The following is a 20,000-nucleotide window of genomic DNA, read 5'->3' as shown; positions in this document are numbered from 1 at the left end:
GAACCCGTCAACACTTTCGTACAACAGTGTTACTTGGTCATCGAACTACGAAAGACCTTGCCTACAATAACACACCGTTGTATTCTGGGCCGCGGTTTCCACACTCAGAACATGCAACAATTTAATGCCCCACTTCCAGCCTTTCGCACTTCACCAGAGGAGACTGGATTTTGCCAGCACAGGACTGAATTTCGTTGGGCAAACTTATACTGAAAAGAAAATGTGTCAAATCGCGAAGCAGATGGACTCAGTTTTATTTGACTGGTTATGTGAGCAGTCCATTTGGAAACATGTCCAGAGATGAACACTGACACTTTCCTTAGTGCTTATTGGATATTCACTTGCTGCAGTTGGTGTCAACCAAATTTTCCTTAGAGCGATAATTGGAAAACATTTCTGAACACATTCAACGAGTTAGAAAACTGCGTTAAGGCTTTAGACAAAAAAATTGAACTTTCATCAACACATGGAAACTCAAACTACCGTACGGCCCTTTTTGTTGGCGTGTGGAATGATTGACGCAGAGCGTCAGGAAAACGCTCTGGATCATTCTAGGAACTAAGCGCCTCCCTCTTTCTCACTCTCTCCCTCGACACATTCCAGACAATAGCGGTTGAGGTTGAAGCAGTCCTCATTTCATGGCGCTTGATGAAAGTTGCCGATATGCCCGAAAAAGAAGAGCTACTTACTTCAAATGTTTTCCTCATTCAGTTTCCACAAAGTTAACTGCCACCTGTAAATCTTTAAGATCAATATCCAGCTAGTATCAAGAACTAGAAGCACGTTCAGCACTTGATGAACTACGTTTGACGGCGTTTGATAAATGAGTACGTGCCCTCATTGATCAAGAGACGGAAACTTCCAGATATAATCATCCTCCCTTAGAAGTAGGAGATGTGGTCTGGGTGCTGAAGGGTCTGACACCGAGGGCTATTTGTCGGCTTGGAAGAGTCGTGGACGCATCTCCAACTATACAACTAAGAGGAAACCAAACAAAATAGAATATATGTTTTATAACAGACTCCATTGGGTAGATTCAGAGAATTCCGACCCAATCAAATACGAGTCTATTGATTGGCAGAGAGCTGAGTCAAAAGTGAAAAAGTCAAAACAATGAACCTTGTAGGTGCTTCTGGGGAGACAATGGCAACCTAATGTACGACTTTAGATGCTTATATGGAACTCACTTCTTCTAAGAAACACCGGATTTGAGCATGAAAGCTCACCATGACATTCGTGTCAGCATCAATTTTCAATAAGAATTCCACTTTTAAGGGATTATGTTATGTACATGGTTGTGATGAGGCAAAAAAATGAAAAAAAGGACAATGAGTACCCACTTAATGATTTTGTTTTGTATTATAAAGCACCGAAGATCACAAAAATTCTAACATATCCAGTTCTAACAACAATTGACAATCAACCCTCTATTTGCTGAACTAAGTGGACAGTTTCCTAGAGAGGAAAACTCAATAAAATTTGTATTTCGTTGAATCAGAAACTTTGATTTCGCATAACCATTTTAAAAGATGAACTACAGTTACTAAGAACGTGGAAATAGAGTCTCCAAATCTTATAAAGAAGGCTTACATTTAACAACGAGCATTCACGTATAAGATTAACCCAGTTCACACATTTTGAGCATTTCAAGTAGGCTAAAACTGTTCTGCCCACTGAGTCAAAAATTTCTTTGTCGTTGAGAACAGAGCTATGGGTCATTATTAACCTGCCAATTGTCTGATTCATCCACAAAAAGGAAATGTTTATCGTTTCCCAAAACACTTTGTAATGGTAATATACAATGTAGTTCCTGCTTGTAGAACACTGAAACGATCATCTGTTGAGTTATTTTAGCTTAATTCCACCATAAATTTCAAAGTAGAGAATGGGTTCTTGTAAATTAAGAAAATAGAAATGCGCGTCATCGACAAAAATTAACCAACAAAATGCGGATTTGTATGTAAACTGTCTATTTTTGACGTCAATTTTAGTCAGCATGACATTGGGCACATAATATTGCTTAAACATCAATCAATGCATAATAATCCGATGTTCAAAATCTAGACTGAAAAATCTTGACAAGTCTATTCGCAGGTTGAAAAGTATTTTGTATGAAGCCGTAAGTTGAGTTTAACATAAAATCTTTTCGCCTTTTTGAAAAATGTTGTAAATCCAAAATGAAAAAAAAACTTCATAAGATAATGGAGGCGTGAGCAAGTTGAATAGATCTTATGGAACTCAACTTACTGCTGATTTCGGAAAATGCTGACTTCTGTATGGATGTTCATTAGCTGGTTAGTATAACAGCCTTTAGCACACTACCAAATCTCCAATATCTCTGCGGCAATTGATATGAAAACAGAAAAAAATCAGTCGACATTATGTTGGCAGTGAATTAATTTAAAACAGATAGTTTTACATTTAGAGCTGAACTTTCTGCGTCTTAATTTGTCAGAGAGTGTATACATATGACCAATAGCTAGAGAATGAGTTTAATTTCCTATGTTGGCCCCGAAAATGTATAAACGCTCATACATGGCTGAAATGTACAAAACTGTTTTCTGACTGTGATCAATTGCATTTTTTTCTCAAGTGAAACACTCCGGCGAGAAAAATAAAAAACTAAGATAGATTGGTCGTAGATGTGGTACAAATTTTGTACCAAAACGTCTGAAATTCCTCAAATTTTAAATTCCAAAATTTGAACATGAGAAAATTTTCTTCAGAGATCAATATTATAGATTTGAACCCAAAATTTTACACCGAGTGGGTCAAATCTTTATAATATTTCGGCAAAACACAATGCGTATGGTGTACGTTTGCTGTGGATCAAATATCGTTCTATTAAAGATCACGCAATATTTAGCAGATTTTGAGTCTTTTTTAACGATTTGGCAGAAATAGTTGGGTTTGTTATCGAAATTCGATTAATATGGGTTTGTTGACCAGATGGTGTAGGCGGTAATTCACCACCAGCAGTCATAGACTGTACTGTTCATGATACTGGGATCTGAAACCTCACAGATAACGTAGGCAGATCCGTGACAGTAACAGTCATGCATTTTTCCTCCATCACCTCCTCGTGAACAACCGCACAGTTCGTTGTCGCGTTTTCTCGGCTCGCCATCGTACCACACGATGGAATCGTAATCGATAGGTTGAAAGTTTTTCAAATCAGCCCAGTAGTAGTCTTTGAGAATATTTAGTCCACTGTAGATTTTAATTTTTGCAAAGTCCACCCAGAAAAGCTGGTCTGTCAAAGTGAAACAATGGTAATTTTTGGTCAAACAAGAGTGCATATAATCCTGATAGGAGCATCCATCTATAAATGGAGTGCGGCGAGGACTTATTTATGAGGGAAATGCAGCCCTGGCTTGAGGGTGCTTGCACACGAGTTCTGAGTTCAAGATCCGAGGGGGACTGGAATTTACGTTAAAACTTGTTAAGAGGATCAAAATGCTGGAAAAACTTTTCCATAGTTTCTTTTTCAAATATTAGATTCCGTTAACGCGAGAGGGCAACAGGGCAAAAAAAACCTGAACAAAAGGTTTTTTATCACGTAATTACTAACTCCTGACAAAAAAAACTAAGCTGCACTAGCATTGATTTTAGTGCCTCACTGTTTTTTTTCTCACCTATTTTTAAGGGTGAGCAGAATATTGGATAGCAATAACTTTGAAAAAGGGGGAACAATTGTTTTCCTCGGTGAATTGATTTGAAATTGCCAAGCTATTTCTCGTGTAGTCTCGGGATTACCTGGAGAAGATGCCATACGGTACAATACATAGGATAAGAGGTTGAGGTGCCAATCGGAGGTGGCTTCTGATCAGACCCAATTGCAACACACACGGTGTCCTTCCAGACCAAAATTACAGGATCTGAGATTTGGTTCGAGCGAACCATGGTATGATCAGAGGTCACTTGGCTATGTGGTTCATCTGATCAAAGGCTTATTCAAGATGGTTATGGTCTGATCAGAGGAAATTTCCGTCTGGGTTGGTCGGCTCAAGGCGGATTCAAGTGCACATTACTCGGATCAGAGAAGTTTTCGAGTGCATTTGGGTCTCATCAGAGGTCACTTTCGTGCGTGTTTCTTTTCTTTCGATTTTTGTATTTTTGTTCCTGAAAGATGTTGGCCAAGACGCAACAAGAAGGTAGCATTCTAATCAAAGACACCTCTACAGTTTAATGGCTTTGATCAGAACGAAAGAAAGCCAGCTGATAGCAAATGCCGGTCTCCTTAAAAGGAAATTTCGATTAATTGTAGACCATGACCTTTTAAGTAGAAAGCTGATTTTTGGGAAAATGCACTAAGGGTAAACTAACTAAATTTATTTCTGAACAGTTGGGTATTGTTTCATTAGCAATAATGTTAGAATTGACTTTTTTAGATTAATTTTATACTGCAAAAATTTATTTTTATGGAGTGAACACATTATTGCAAAGAAAAACAATTGAGTCCTATCAGTGACAATTTCGAGCGCGCAATAATGTGATCAGGAATGACTTTCGAGCGCACAATAGTCTGATCAGAAATTTTTTTGAGCGCACAACAGTTTGGACATTGGTCTGGGTTTGTTCTGGGCAATGGTCGCAATATTATATGGACAATGGTATAATTTCAGTCTGATCAGATGGAATTTCCGTCTGGTAATGTCTGATAGTAGACAACTTCGAGCGCACTTCGATCGCACACGCTGTTTCGAGCGCACTTCTGTCTGATCCGTTGACACTTTGTCTGGGAGATTCTGATCAGAGATAATTTTCGTCTGGCACTGTCTGACCAGTCGTCACTTTCGGATGGCACCTCAACCATACTTTTGAGCACACTGATATTTTGATAACAAAATCTGTTGCAATTAGCATTCTTCAACTTTTGGCACAGTAAGGAATAATAATGGCCCACTCGTCGACGACCGACGCCAGTGTCAAATCAATTTTGCAAAAGCGCTGTAACTGCATTGCAAGAGAGCAGAATCAAGAACGACCGTACATGATTCCAATAAAAAATTTGCACATTTTTTGATTTTTTCCTTTTAATCCGTTAGGAAAAGACTAAGTTACATATTTTAAGGGATTTATTAAACGATTTTTCCCAAAAAAGAAAATAAATGGTCACTTAATCTTTCACTTAAGCATGAAAGAACAACGTAGACAAAAGTTATGCAAAAACGCTGACTTTCGATCCATTTTTCTCTATGAATGACTTTTGTAGACAATAACTTTGTTGAAACGGCACTGAGAAAGGTTTTTCCTCGAGATATAACTGTCTCAAGATTCTATCAGATGGCCCGCTATTCTAATTTTTTCTGTCAGATAGCACCTTGTTCTGACAGATTTGGCTAGAATATCACCATCTAGCAGAATCTTGGAACATGATCAGTATTTTGAGCTCACCATCGTCCAGACGCTTGTGAGCTCAAAATCTCTTCTGATCAGACTTTTGTGCTTTCGAAAGTCACTCCTGATCAGACTAATGTGCGCTTGAAATCACCTCTGATCAGACTCAATTACGTTCAAAATAGTCTGAGCAGTGAATGGCTTTGACTATGAAAGAATTTTGTTTTGATATTTTCATTTCATAATAATTGATGTTTGCATTATTAAACTCATCTAGAGAAAAGACCAATCTAAAAGTATAATTGCTAAAGAAAAGAACCCAACTGCTGAGAAAAATTTATTTTGGTATACCAATGGTGCATATTTCAAACTCAATGGATGAATTTAGACAGCTTTCCATAAAAACCGTCGCGCTCTACAGTAAATAGAAATTTCGTTTTAAGGGGACTGGCATTTTTCTATCAGTTGGATCCCTTTGGTTCTGATCAAATCCATCAGGCACCAGATGTGTTTTTGATAAGAATGCTGCTTTTTGTTGCCTCTTGGCAGAGCCAACACCTCTCTTGGCAGAGCCAAAAACACAAAACATTCAAAAGAAAAAAAATCCACTCGAAAGGGTCTCTGACCAGACTAATGTGCGCTTGAATCCGCCTCTAATCAGACCATTCCCATGCTGAAGTGACCTCTGATCACACCATCAGCAGACCGAAGTGACCTTTGATCATACCATCAGCAGACCGAATTGACCTCTGATCATACTATTGTGCACTCGAACCAAATCTTAGCCCCTGTAATTTTGGTCTGGGAACACACCGTGTGCGTTGGACTTGGTCTGATCAGAGGTCACTTGCGGATGGCACCTCAACCTGGGATACAAGATAATACCTTGTGTTAAGTTGTAATGGCCCGAGACATTCGCAATATAATCTTGTTGTTTGAAGCTGATCAGAGATGAATTGGGGCCACAGCTGAAAATAAAATTGATCACCAGACAACTATTTTGGTTACCGAACGCTTGGTACACTTTCGAACGCTACATACGTTTTTGAACAGTAGTCCACAGCGTTGCGAAGGGTGCTATCTACCCGTGCCATATGATAACATCTGTCAGCGATCCCCGGAACTGTTGCGCTCGGTGCCGGACAGTTTTTTGGCCACATGACCTGAGAAAAAAATACAATAGCCCAGATACATTTTCCAGTGACAAAAACAAATAAAGGAAAACCTGTAAATGGGATTTGTTCTGCCCCCTCCCCCCGCCGCCGCCCCTACTATGTAGGTACATGAACCTTACCTTTCCCCACTGGAGCACCTGCTAAAATTTTATATATAGTAACGTGTTATTAAAAAATTAATAATTTGTAAGCGTAACGATGAGAAAGGGTTTTCGGTTCCAATGGTTCAAAATTTCATAGTTAATTTTACAGCTTTTTCACACGAATCCAACCATTGACAAACGAATCCAGCAAGAATTTCTTTGAAAGGTTATTAAAAAGCAAAACAAAAGAAAAACATAGCAGAGCAGTCTGGAGTTACAATTCAAAACTTTGAACATACTGAAAAACTACTATCATACTCCTCTGAAAAGGTCAGTGTCCGGGAAGGAACAAATCATAAAGTGAACAAAATTTTGCGAAAACCTGTTTCTCAGATTTCAGTCAAAATATCTGGCAACAAAATCATCGAGTTAGGCAAAGAAAACCCGAATAGGTTTTGTTTTCTTCTTTCTCAATGTGAGTTGGCAGAAGACATTCACCATCGTCAACAAAATCAACAAAAAAGTTAGATGAATACGTAACAAATGCAGCAACAAATGCAGAAAATATTCAAAAGTTCAAAATTTTTGAAAAGTGCTGGTGTCCAAGTCTATAAAAGTATCAGCAGTAAACTGAAACACAAAATGCATTCAATTCTGTCTGATTAGGTGGCAAAGAGACTTACTTTAACGACTACGCAAAAAACAAGGAAAAACGATTACAAAAGTCAGGTAACATAAGAAATAATGCAAGATTTTTTGAGATAAGTCGTGTTAAGTTCTGAAAAAACTTATTGAAAAAACTATTAAAAACATCCAAAAATGTTTCATTGGAAGCAAGAGACATGCCAATAGCAAGACTCACTGTCAGAACAAATAATACATTCAAACGAAATAGTTAAAACTTTCGGATGGTACCTCAACCATACTTTTCAGCACACTGATATTTTGATAACAAAATCTGTTGCAATTAGCATTCTTCAACTTTTGGCACAGTAAGGAATAATAATGGCCCACTCGTCGACGACCGACGCCAGTGTCAAATCAATTTTGCAAAAGCGCTGTAACTGCATTGCAAGAGAGCAGAATCAAGAACGACTGTACATAAATTCCAATAAAAAATTTACACATTTTTTGATTTTTTCCTTTTATTCCGTTAGGAAAAGACTAAGTTACATATTTTCAGCGATTTATTAAACTGTTTTTCCCAAAAAAGAAAATGAATGGTCACTTAATCTTTCGCTTAAGCATGAAAGAACAACGTAGACAAAAGTTATGCAAAAACGCTGACTTTCGATCTATTTTTCTCTATGAATGACTTTTGTAGACAATAACTTTGTTGAAACGGTACTGAGAAAGGTTTTTCCTCGAGATATAACTGTCTCAAGTTTCTATCAGATGGCCCGCTATTCTAACTTTTTCTGTCAGATAGCACCTTGTTCTGACAGATTCGGCTAGAATATCACCATCTAGCAGAATCTTGGAACATGATCAGTATTTTGAGCTCACCATCGTCCAGACGCTTGTGAGCTCAAAATCTCTTCTGATCAGACTATTGTGCTTTCGAAAGTCACTCCTGATCAGACTAATGTGCGCTTGAAATCACCTCTGATCAGACTCAATTACGTTCAAAATAGTCTGAGCAGTGAATGGCTTTGACTATGAAAAAAATTTTGTTTTGATATTTTCATTTCATAATAATTGATGTTTGCATTATTAAACTCATCTAGAGAAAAGACCATTCTAAAAGTATAATTGCTTAAGAAAAAAAACCCAACTGCTGAGAAAAGTTTATTTTGGTATACCAATGGTGCATATTTCGAACTCAATGGATGAATTTAGACTGCTTTCCATAAAAACCGTCGCGCTCTACAGTAAATAGAAATTTCGTTTAAAGAGGACTGGCATTTTTCTATCAGTTGGATCCCTTTGGTTCTGATCAAATCCATCAGGCACCAGATGTGTCTTTGATAAGAATGCTGCTTATTGTTGCCTCTTGGCAGAGCCAACACCTCTCTTGGCAGAGCCAAAAACACAAAACATTCAAAAGAGAAAAATTCCACTCGAAAGGGTCTCTGACAAGGCTAATGCGCGCTTGAATCCGCCTCTGATCAGACCATTCCCATGCTGAAGTGGCCTCTGATCATACTATTTTGTGCTCGAACCAAATCCTAGCCCCTGTAATTTTGGTCTGGGAATACACCGTGTGCGTTGGAGTTGGTCTGATCAGAGGTCACTTGCGGATAGCACCTCAACCTGGGATACAAGAAATCAGATAATACCTTGTGCTAAGTTGTAATGGTCCGAGACATTCGCAATATAATCTTGTTGTTTGAAGCTGATCTGAGATGAATTGGGGCCACAGCTGAAAATAAAATTGATCACCAGACAACTATTTTGGTTACCGAACGCTTGGTACACTTTCGAACGCTACATACGTTTTTGAACAGTAGTCCACAGCGTTGCGAAGGGTGCTATCTACCCGTGCCATATGATAACATCTGTCAGCGATCCCCGGAACTGTTGCGCTCGGTGCCGGACAGTTTTTTGGCCACATGACCTGAGAAAAAAATACAATAGCCCAGATTCATTTTCCAGTGACAAAAACAAATAAAGGAAAACCTGTAAATGGGATTTGTTCTGCCCCCTCCCCCCGCCGCCGCCCCTACTATGTAAGTACATGAACCTTACCTTTCCCCACTGGAGCACCTGCTAAAATTTTATATATAGTAACGTGTTATTAAATATTTAATAATTTGTAAGCGTAACGATGAGAAAGGGTTTTCGGTTCCAATGGTTCAAAATTTCATAGTTAATTTTACAGCTTTTTCACACGAATCCAACCATTGACAAACGAATCCAGCAAGAATTTCTTTGAAAGGTTATTAAAAAGCAAAACAAAAGAAAAACATAGCAGAGCAGTCTGGAGTTACAATTCAAAACTTTGAACATACTGAAAAACTACTATCATACTCCTCTGAAAAGGTCAGTGTCCGGGAAGGAACAAATCATAAAGTGAACAAAATTTTGCGAAAACCTGTTTCTCAGATTTCAGTCAAAATATCTGGCAACAAAATCATCGAGTTAGGCAAAGAAAACCCGAATAGGTTTTGTTTTCTTCTTTCTCAATGTGAGTTGGCAGAAGACATTCACCATCGTCAACAAAATCAACAAAAAAGTTAGATGAATACGTAACAAATGTAGCAACAAATGCAGAAAATATTCAAAAGTTCAAAATTTTTGAAAAGTGCTGGTGTCCAAGTCTATAAAAGTATCAGCAGTAAACTGAAACACAAAATGCATTCAATTCTGTCTGATTAGGTGGCAAAGAGACTTACTTTAACGACTACGCAAAAAACAAGGAAAAACGATTACAAAAATCAGGTAACATAAGAAATAATGCAAGATTTTTTGAGATAAGTCGTGTTAAGTTCTGAAAAAACTTATTGAAAAAACTATTAAAAACATCCAAAAATGTTTCATTAGAAGCAAGAGACATGCCAATAGCAAGACTCACTGTCAGAACAAATAATACATTCAAACGAAATAGTTAAAACTTTCGGATGGTACCTCAACCATACTTTTGAGCACACTGATATTTTGATAACAAAATCTGTTGCAATTAGCATTCTTCAACTTTTGGCACAGTAAGGAATAATAATGGCCCACTCGTCGACGACCGACGCCAGTGTCAAATCAATTTTGCAAAGCGCTGTAACTGCATTGCAAGAGAGCAGAATCAAGAACGACTGTACATGATTCCAATAAAAAATTTACACATTTATTGATTTTTTCCTTTTATTCCGTTAGGAAAAGACTAAGTTACATATTTTAAGCGATTTATTAAACGATTTTTCCCAAAAAAGAAAATGAATGGTCACTTAATCTTTCGCTTAAGCATGAAAGAACAACGCAGACAAAAGTTATGCAAAAACGCTGACTTTCGATCTATTTTTCTCTATGAATGACTTTTGTAGACAATAACTTTGTTGAAACGGTACTGAGAAAGGTTTTTCCTCGAGATATAACTCTCTCAAGTTTCTATCAGATGGCCCGCTATTCTAACTTTTTCTGTCAGATAGCACCTTGTTCTGACAGATTCGGCTAGAATATCACCATCTAGCAGAATCTTGGAACATGATCAGTATTTTGAGCTCACCATGGTCCAGACGCTTGTGAGCTCAAAATCTCTTCTGATCAGACTATTGTGCTTTCGAAAGTCACTCCTGATCAGACTAATGTGCGCTTGAAATCACCTCTGATCAGACTCAATTACGTTCAAAATAGTCTGAGCAGTGAATGGCTTTGACTATGAAAAAAATTTTGTTTTGATATTTTCATTTCATAATAATTGATGTTTGCATTATTAAACTCATCTAGAGAAAAGATCATTCTAAAAGTATAATTGCTTAAGAAAAGAAAACCCAACTGCTGAGAAAAGTTTTATTTGGTATACCAATGGTGCATATTTCGAACTCAATGGATGAATTTAGACAGCTTTCCATAAAAACCGTCGCGCTCTACAGTAAATAGAAATTTCGTTTAAAGAGGACTGGCATTTTTCTATCAGTTGGATCCCTTTGGTTCTGATCAAATACATCAGGCACCAGATGTGTCTTTGATAAGAATGCTGCTTATTGTTGCCTCTTGGCAGAGCCAACACCTCTCTTGGCAGAGCCAAAAACCCAAAACATTCAAAAGAAAAAAATTCCACTCGAAAGGGTCTCTGACCAGACTAATGTGCGCTTGAATCCGCCTCTGATCAGACCATTCCCATGCTGAAGTGGCCTCTGATCACACCATCAGCAGACCGAAATGACCTTTGATCATACCATCAGCAGACCGAAGTGACCTCTGATCATACTATTTTGTGCTCGAACCAAATCCTAGCCCCTGTAATTTTGGTCTGGGAATACACCGTGTGCGTTGGAGTTGGTCTGATCAGAGGTCACTTGCGGATGGCACCTCAACCTGGGATACAAGAAATCAGATAATACCTTGTGCTAAGTTGTAATGGTCCGAGACATTCGCAATATAATCTTGTTGTTTGAAGCTGATCAGAGATGAATTGGGGCCACAGCTGAAAATAAAATTGATCACCAGACAACTATTTTGGTTACCGAACGCTTGGTACACTTTCGAACGCTACATACGTTTTGGAACAGTAGTCCACAGCGGTACGAAGGGTGCTATCTACCCGTGCCATATGATAACATCTGTCAGCGATGCCCGGAACTGTTGCGCTCGGTGCCGGACAGTTTTTTGGCCACATGACCTGAGAAAAAAATACAATAGCCCAGATTCATTTTCCAGTGACAAAAACAAATAAAGGAAAACCTGTAAATGGGATTTGTTCTGCCCCCTCCCCCCGCCGCCGCCCCAACTATGTAGGTACATGAACCTTACCTTTCCCCACTGGAGCACCTGCTAAAATTTTATATATAGTAACGTGTTATTAAAAAATTAATAATTTGTAAGCGTAACGATGAGAAAGGGTTTTCGCTTCCAATGGTTCAAAATTTCATAGTTAATTTTACAGCTTTTTCACACGAATCCAACCATTGACAAACGAATCCAGCAAGAATTTCTTTGAAAGGTTATTAAAAAGCAAAACAAAAGAAAAACATAGCAGAGCAGTCTGGAGTTACAATTCAAAACTTTTAATATACTGAAAAATTACTATCATACTCCTCTGAAAAGGTCAGTGTCCGAGAAGGAACAAATCATAAAGTGAACAAAATTTTGCGAAAACCTGTTTCTCAGATTTCAGTCAAAATATCTGGCAACAAAATCATCGAGTTAGACAAAGAAAACCCGAATAGGTTTTGTTTTCTTCTTTCTCAATGTGAGTTGGCAGAAGACATTCACCATCGTCAACAAAATCAACAAAAAAGTTAGATGAATACGTAACAAATGTAGCAACAATTGCAGAAAATATTCAAAAGTTCAAAATTTTTGAAAAGTGCTGGTGTCCAAGTCTAAAAAAGTATCAGCAGTAAACTGAAACACAAAATGCATTCAATTCTGTCTGATTAGGGAGCAAAGAGACTTACTTTAACGACTACGCAAAAAACAAGGAAAAACGATTACAAAAATCAGGTAACATAAGAAATAATGCAAGATTTTTTGAGATAAGTCGTGTTAAGTTCTGAAAAAACTTATTGAAAAAACTATTAAAAGCATCCAAAAATGTTTCATTAGAAGCAAGAGACATGCCAATAGCAAGACTCACTGTCAGAACAAATAATACATTCAAACGAAATAGTTAAAACCTTCAATACTTAAATAAATCATCAAATGTATAAAAAGCGGCCAGTGAGATCCATCGTTATTGAGACGAAAAGCCAGAAAAAAAACGCGCCAAAAAGCGGCAACACAAGAAATTTAACGTTCCGAACGCAAGTCAAAAAATGAAGTGAAAATCATTGGATATGAAAGAAGAATTGGTCTAAATGTCTCATCAAAAGTTTACTGGGAGCTTTCAGTAAAAGAGGCTAAAAGAGAGTAGAGCAAAAAAACGTCCAAAAACGGAATAAAATCAACATTTTTCAAACAATTTTTGAGTAATTTTTTTCAGCGGGTAGAGTTCTTTCTATCCTAGTAAAATAATTTGAAAAATCATCAATGAAGAACTATTGACACATATCATTAAATTGGCAAAAAAACGGTAAGAAAAGCAAGAAAAGCTCAACTTCACAAAAACATTCACAAAAACGTCTAGTAGACAAATAGCTGGCAAGTCTTGAAAAACCTTAAGATGTATTTGGGGGGTTAAATCATCTACAACCAGGCATTATTAAAACAATTCTATCAACTTTCCAATGAATATATATATATATATATATATATACAAATATATATTTATATATATATATATATATATATATATATATATATATTTAAAATGAAAAGAAAGCAGCAAAAACACAAGTCAGGTTGACACACTTGAAAAAAATCTTTCTTGAAAAAAATTCTATTGAAAAATTTTGTTTCTCACTCTACTTTAAAGCAATTTGAACCAATATTCGACCATAAAACTACTCTTTTTTTGTTTTTTTCACTATTACAGCGTAATTAAGATCATTAGTCCAATTTAACTTTGCATTGAATAGAAGACATTGAAAAAAGGGAACAGATCTTAAACAAAATCGGAAGAATCCGAATCGATTCGGAGCGAAATTTTACGTGGATTCTAGACGAAATGACTAAATGGTTGGTTTTCTTTCTTTCACTGAGCTATTTTAATCAACCAGTTTTAGTAAGAAAGGCCAAAAAGAAACAAAGAAGCACAGTCTCCAAAGTTTTCTTGAAATGAACTCAAAAGTTGCAACCCAAAACTAACTTTTTATCTACAGATTATCAAACTTTTTTAAGATGAATGAAATGATGCATACGGGAAAAAATTTATATCTGTTGATCCTGGGGAGAAAAAATGGAAATAATTTCTATAAAAAACTACAATTGTGTACAATAATTATTTTTAATTTTTCTGCGAATTTTAAGATCCCAATGTTTGTTCAAAGAAAAGACAGCAGTGTCAACTCTATTTATTCAGTGACTCTGCGTACGAAAAAACGCCAATGAAAAAATGCCCAAAATAGAAAAAAAGCACAAAAGTATAAGACCACAAACTGATTTTTACAAGTTCAGTGAGATCCTGCCTATCCAACTTTCCAATGCCCATTCTAGAAAAACGGCACATAGTAGGCACAAAACTATCCCAAAGGCGAAAAAAACAAGAACGAGTCAGAAAATATATCTTTATGTCTTGCAGATATCTTTATATAAAACAAATCAAAATTGATAGCAACAAAAAACGTAATCAAAACAATTTTTAGGTGAATTTCAACCAAAAACTCGCTGAGTGCAGAAACAAATTGAAGAAAATTGAGAAAACCTGCGAAAAATTGTCCAAAGAAGCAAACTGACAAAAATTGATCAAATTTGTAGATAAAAAACTTGTATTTGGTTCTGATGGTCAAAATTTCTTAAATGATCACGTTCAATATTAGCGAGGAAAAGCATTTGGTTGAAAGTTTTGGATGAGAAATACTGAACTTCTTTAAAACGCCACAAGTGATCAAAAAATCTCGCTCAATTACAGCAATTTTTTTCACACCTAATCTTGTTGCTGATCTTTTGTAACTTTTTGTGAACCAAACGAACACTCTCCCTTCTCCACATTTTGAAATTGCTCAGCACCAAAAAAAATCAAAGTTTTGACTGATTTAGCTAAGGAGAACTTGACCCATTTGAAAAAGTAAATCTCATATAAACCTTCAAGCCGCAAAAGTCGATGCATAAATACAAATCAAAATGCAAAAAAAACAATCAAGACTTTAGAGGGTTTCGGGAGCAATCGTACACAGGTATTTTTGAAATAAGAAAATGGAGATTTAGTTGTAATATGGATGCCTATAATCTTACACGGTTTTTTGTTTTGTCGTATTAATAATAAAATATGAATCAGTGTTGTTTCTTCTTCCAAGGATTGGCTGATTTTGTTGACTGCTCTTTACCTCTTCTCGGTATCTTTTGGTACGTTTGAGGGAGTTCATGGGAACGGTGTGTGTAATCCATCCATCCTCTGGTTCGTAAACAACTGTTTCGAATCCATCCTGCATCAAAACCCACTTCACATTCCAATCATCGTCAACTACAGTTCCGTTCGCATCAGAAAACGCGATAAAAAGATACTGGGTTGAGAATGAGCCGTAATCTTCCATTTGTATGTCAAACGAGCTAGTTTCACCGGGTGAAATTTGTTGCCCGAGTGACGCAGTTCGCCAGTTGAGCCACTGAAGCGGGGTATAAGTTCCAGACACGAAGAACGTCACGTACACGTTATTCACAGTTCCTGAAGCAGACAGAAATCATGATGCAGTTTTTTGTATTGTCTTATTCTTCCAAATCTAACACAAAAAATTTAACTTTGATTTCGATCGCAGAAAAAAAACCATTTGCATTCATGCTTAAAGATCTTGTAGGATAATTTTTTTTTCACAAGAATCTTTGCGCCTCGATTTTTTGCACTATCAAATTTTTTAAATGTTTTTTTTTGCTTTGATTCTGCGGCAAAATTTTATAATTTGTATTATGCCTAGCAATGCATCATTAGTTTGCAAAGGACCAAACAAAAATGACAAAAAAAGAATTGTAAGAAATCTTTTGTACGTTTGGCTACAAACTTTGGTAAGAGGCCGGTACCCTTCAGATTGTTCGGCATTGTCGATTTCGAACATGAGAACGATTTAGTATCGTCATTTTTGCAAGCAAGATGTTTCAGTCGGTATGTTCGTTATTTAAACTTAAAAGATCGTCCGTATCTTAGGTTTTAGACGTAAGAAATATTGATTTTTCTGTTTATAATGTAGTAAACGTTATGATAGTGTTTCCTTTGCAGAAATTTAAAAAAGTTTTTTCTTAGACAAAATTTCTGAAAGATTGTGAAAAGATGTAAAAAAAGTTGAAGATTCTTCTTTAACTCGTTCTCAAAAAATAAATTGAACAAATATAACTTTCGTGGTTCCTTTGGATTCTAAAATGTAACATATTTGCTGGAAAATGAACAAAATTTTGTTGTTTACTTCAGATTTACTGAGTTTTGACAAGCTTTCTAGTAGTTTACAAGCAACGTTTTTTGACCACTGTGTACGTTTGAAAGCGAACATTCCGACCATATTTTTGTTTGTTCAGCCAGACTAATCTGCGGTTAAAGCCCGAAAGATAAAAGTTCACGGTATAGCTCTCAAAAATCCAAACCTCTCTTACGTTAGTAAAACGACCATGCCGAATATCTCTACGTTTAAAAAACAACGATGCTGAATCTGTCTTACGTTTCAAAAGCACCACACCAAAAGGCTCTTATGTTAAATACAGAACGAAAATAATGATGCTGTTTTATAAATGGTAGGATATTTGTCGTTTTTTGCTAGAAAAAAAAAACAGACGATACCAACAATTTCTTATGCTTAAAAACCACAACTAGCGATTTGTCTTAAGCGACTAGGGATAAGTCTCAAAATTCCACAATTGGTGCAAAAAAGTTTTAAATCCAATGATAGGTACGCTGGCTCTTAAAGTTATTGTCTAGTAATGCCTTTGCAATTAACACTATTTTGAATTAATATGAGAAAAATACTGCGGTTCACTAAGGGCTGTGATTTTGTGCGCAAAATATGTATACATTGACAAAAATTATTCCGAGCCATTACAACGAAAACCCAGATCGAAGCAAAACTTTAACGCTTAATTTGTCTTGGCAAGGTTCGCGGTTAGAACTGTGAACATTTTGTTGTTATTTTCAAATTTGCTTCACTCTGTCAGCGCAGGTTGTTTACCGATGTCGGTGCAAACTAATTTTTGTTATTCGGATCTCGATGGAAAAATCAATTCACAATTTTTATCAGATTGGTTTGGAAACTTAATGAATGAGAAACTGAAAATGTTTTCTGCAATCATATAATTATCATAGCATTACGTTGGTATAGTTGTACGCCACCTACGGAAATCAGCCACAATATTTTTATTTTCTCCTTTCTTTATCAAAGGGAAGTTCATAACCCAGAACGAGGAAGCAGTTTGTTAATATCTCATATACGGCTCAAGGTGCCAGCATTCATGGACAGACGTAACCAATCTCAACGAATTTGATATTGTTATTGGGGCTACAATTTTTACATTAGCTATTTTTTTAGGTTATTTATGTGTAATTAATTGAAACCTAAATCAAAAACTCAACTTGCTCTAGTGAACAATGATTTCGGTATTTAAATACTGCTTATTTTATTTCTAACCAACAATTAATAGCGAAAGGGACAATTTTGAAGTTAATTACCAATTGAGTTTTCTTTCATTTTGTTCTAATTGACACCATCTCAGTTTAGAAAAAATAGGATTCTTATTGAAAAAAGAGCGGAGAAGAGTGACGTATTATGTTAGGTCGCGGTCAAGCGAGCTGAATTTTTGATATTGAGGTCACGTAAGCCAAAAAAATGTTGAGATGCTTGTATTTTAAGTTGCCCCTAGTGGGCTGGTGGGGGCCCTTCGCAAGCGTCGCAATAACCGGCCCACTGTTTCCGGATAACATCCCGCAGCGGATGAGAGGCATGGGCCATGGAGAGCAGCGCTGAGGCTCGTGTCCACTAAATGTCTAAAATTTGACGTATTATTTTTTCTTTGGTGAATTGGATTACATTATGCACCTTAATACTATGCACAGTGTTGATTTTAACGGTTTAAAAAATAATTTCTGATAGGTTAAATATTTTTTACATAACTTTCGGCTTGCTTTTTTGTCGGCTCCTTTTTACTTCGGCTTACTTTGTTTTTCACCATTATGTTAAAATTAATTACCAAATATTGTCACTGTTTTTTTTGCTTGCACCAAAAACTCTCGCTGTAGACCCCAGTTGCGGATATATCCAAATTTGAAGTAAAATTGAACATTATTCGCTGCATAATTTTAATTTTTTTTTTATTCCGGCCCTGGTCTTGACTCGAGGAGAAACGTACCTGCGTCTGCCTCATCTCCAGTTTTGATTATAAAACGCAACGCTCTACCACAATGTTCAGTGACACTAAGTGAAAAACAGCGGAAAGAAAATAGCGAACCCAGCAAAATTTTTCATATCAAACATCATTTCGTCAAGAAAGCCGCGTTATTTCGTTTGCTCTGAAATTATGACAAGAAAGAGAGAGAGAGAAAAGAGGGAGTGGTTGAAAAAATTGAGGAAAGTGACCCGAATGTCATTTTAACCCCCTTACGCCTCTGTGGTACCGTATAAAAAAGAAGATGAACACTTTGAAGTACAGACTTCAAAGTATTTTTTTTTGGCTGTCTCGGGAAGGAATATTAGATTCGGGAACATTGAAAAACTTAAGTTCAGATATGATTCTAACAACTAACTTAAATCGCTGAAAATTCTATCAGAGTTCTCGTGATAACAATTTGACTTAGGTAGTTCTTTTATATAGGACTACCTGACAAACTTCAACTCTCAAAAAACAGTTGCAAACAGAATTTTTTTGCGCTCGTAACCTACTATATAAAAAATCGTGAATTGAAAAGGTACTTGAGTGCAAACATTTTGACTGATAAGATTGGCTCTCACGAGACAACAATTCATTTTTTCACCAATAATTTCTCATTAACTTTGCAAGATACGTATTGCTGCTTCTCATATCTTAAAAAATTTTTTTACAAGACGTCTGAAGCTCTGAGAAGTATCTTATAGAAAATTTATTGAAAAAAAAATTATTGGAAAAAAATAATTTTTGCACGACAAAATTTATCAATAAAACTATTTCCGCCCAATTACTTTTTCACGGTCGCTTTTTGTATACTGCTTTACATGTGCTAAGTGAAAACCTATTTGATTATTGTTTTGTCAGTAACATGGATGATAATTTTTAATCAACAAAAGAAAAAAAGAACGTTTTTTGGCGTTTTTTTTAAAAACAAAGGCCTTGATAAATGTCCTGTTGATCAGTCAATTGGCTCGGTGAAGTGATACGATACATCATTGGGAGTTATACCGTGAGCTGTGCTCAAACATTTCTGATTATTCTAGACGTTGCATTTTTTTTTCGGGTACAAAAACGAGAATAATTACCCGCCACTCACTCACAGAGACCTATTTTTCATTATACGGCAACCCAATAAAAATCAAATTAGTCCAAAAAATTTAACTTAAGAAGCCGTAAGGTATATATTGAGGAACAATGGAACACTTCTTCCCCATCCCGCGTTTGGTGTCATTCGTTTTTCAAATCATCAAATTTTAGACATTACGTTGCAAAAGCTCTATACCAACCAGATGCCGAACAAGTGCCTCTCAAAGCAATCATTTGTGATTGCTATGAATCCATTTATTAGTTTTAATGACAATAAAACTCTTAATTTAAAAAATGATATTATTAGTTATGATGACTATAAACTCTTAAATCAAAAATGATACTTAGAAGAGTTTAGCGCTCATCAATATCGAGAACTTCTTATGGAAAAAACTTGATTCGTCGAGAATCGTGGCCGACCATTTAGTTATCAGCTTACCAACTGCCACATCATAATTAAAGGACACCTGATTGAAAAAAAGGGGCAAATCTCTTCCAATTGCGAACTGGAAATATAAAGCTGATGTGGTCTTTTGTCTTAATTTCCGCCAAGACCTTGAGTATTGCAAGCTCGAAAGATCATCAGCGTTAAAAGATCACAAGATGACAAAATACTCCCATCTTACCTAACTTTAGCTTTATGAAACTTATCAATTTTCACTTCATCTATACTGAACAAAAGAACTCTCTTGAGGCGTTGAGATATTGATGACCACAATCTACATGTGAAATGACAGAGAGAAAAGAACTCTCGCAATTTTGATAAATAAAACAGGCTCACAAGTTAACT

General features: G+C 36.2%; 2 protein-coding genes across 2 annotated transcripts in view; both read right to left on the bottom strand.

The window, feature by feature from the left end:
* The window catches only part of LOC142353031 (uncharacterized), a 280,268-nt gene that overhangs the window by 203,307 nt on the left and 56,961 nt on the right, over positions 1 to 20,000 (bottom strand). The gene's annotated exons all lie outside the window — the stretch shown is intronic.
* Positions 2,879 to 18,239, bottom strand: LOC142353415 (uncharacterized). Its single transcript, XM_075405647.1, has 5 exons — positions 18,110 to 18,239; positions 15,115 to 15,452; positions 11,749 to 11,870; positions 11,593 to 11,675; positions 2,879 to 3,253 (listed from the first exon to the last, which is right to left on the bottom strand). The coding sequence occupies exons 2-5, from the start codon at positions 15,319 to 15,321 to the stop codon at positions 2,967 to 2,969; spliced, it is 699 nt and encodes a 232-aa protein (XP_075261762.1). The 5' UTR covers positions 15,322 to 15,452; positions 18,110 to 18,239; the 3' UTR covers positions 2,879 to 2,966.

Source organism: Convolutriloba macropyga, chromosome 14, assembly GCF_964194025.1.
Source record: "Convolutriloba macropyga chromosome 14, txConMacr16.3, whole genome shotgun sequence".
Classification (NCBI taxonomy): domain Eukaryota; kingdom Metazoa; phylum Xenacoelomorpha; order Acoela; family Convolutidae; genus Convolutriloba; species Convolutriloba macropyga.
The sequence above is the reverse complement of the archived record's forward strand: the minus strand, read 5'-3'. Positions and strand labels throughout refer to the sequence as shown.

Coding starts and splice junctions, on each gene's coding strand:
- LOC142353415 (XM_075405647.1), bottom strand. CDS start 15,321: ATGGAAGATTACGGCTCATTCTCAACCCAGTATCTTTTTATCGCGTTT. Junction 11,676..11,748: donor GTGGACTACTGTTCCAAAAC/GTATGTAGCGTT, acceptor TTTTATTTTCAG/CTGTGGCCCCAATTCATCTC. Junction 3,254..11,592: donor CCATTACAACTTAGCACAAG/GTATTATCTGAT, acceptor TCACTTTGACAG/ACCAGCTTTTCTGGGTGGAC.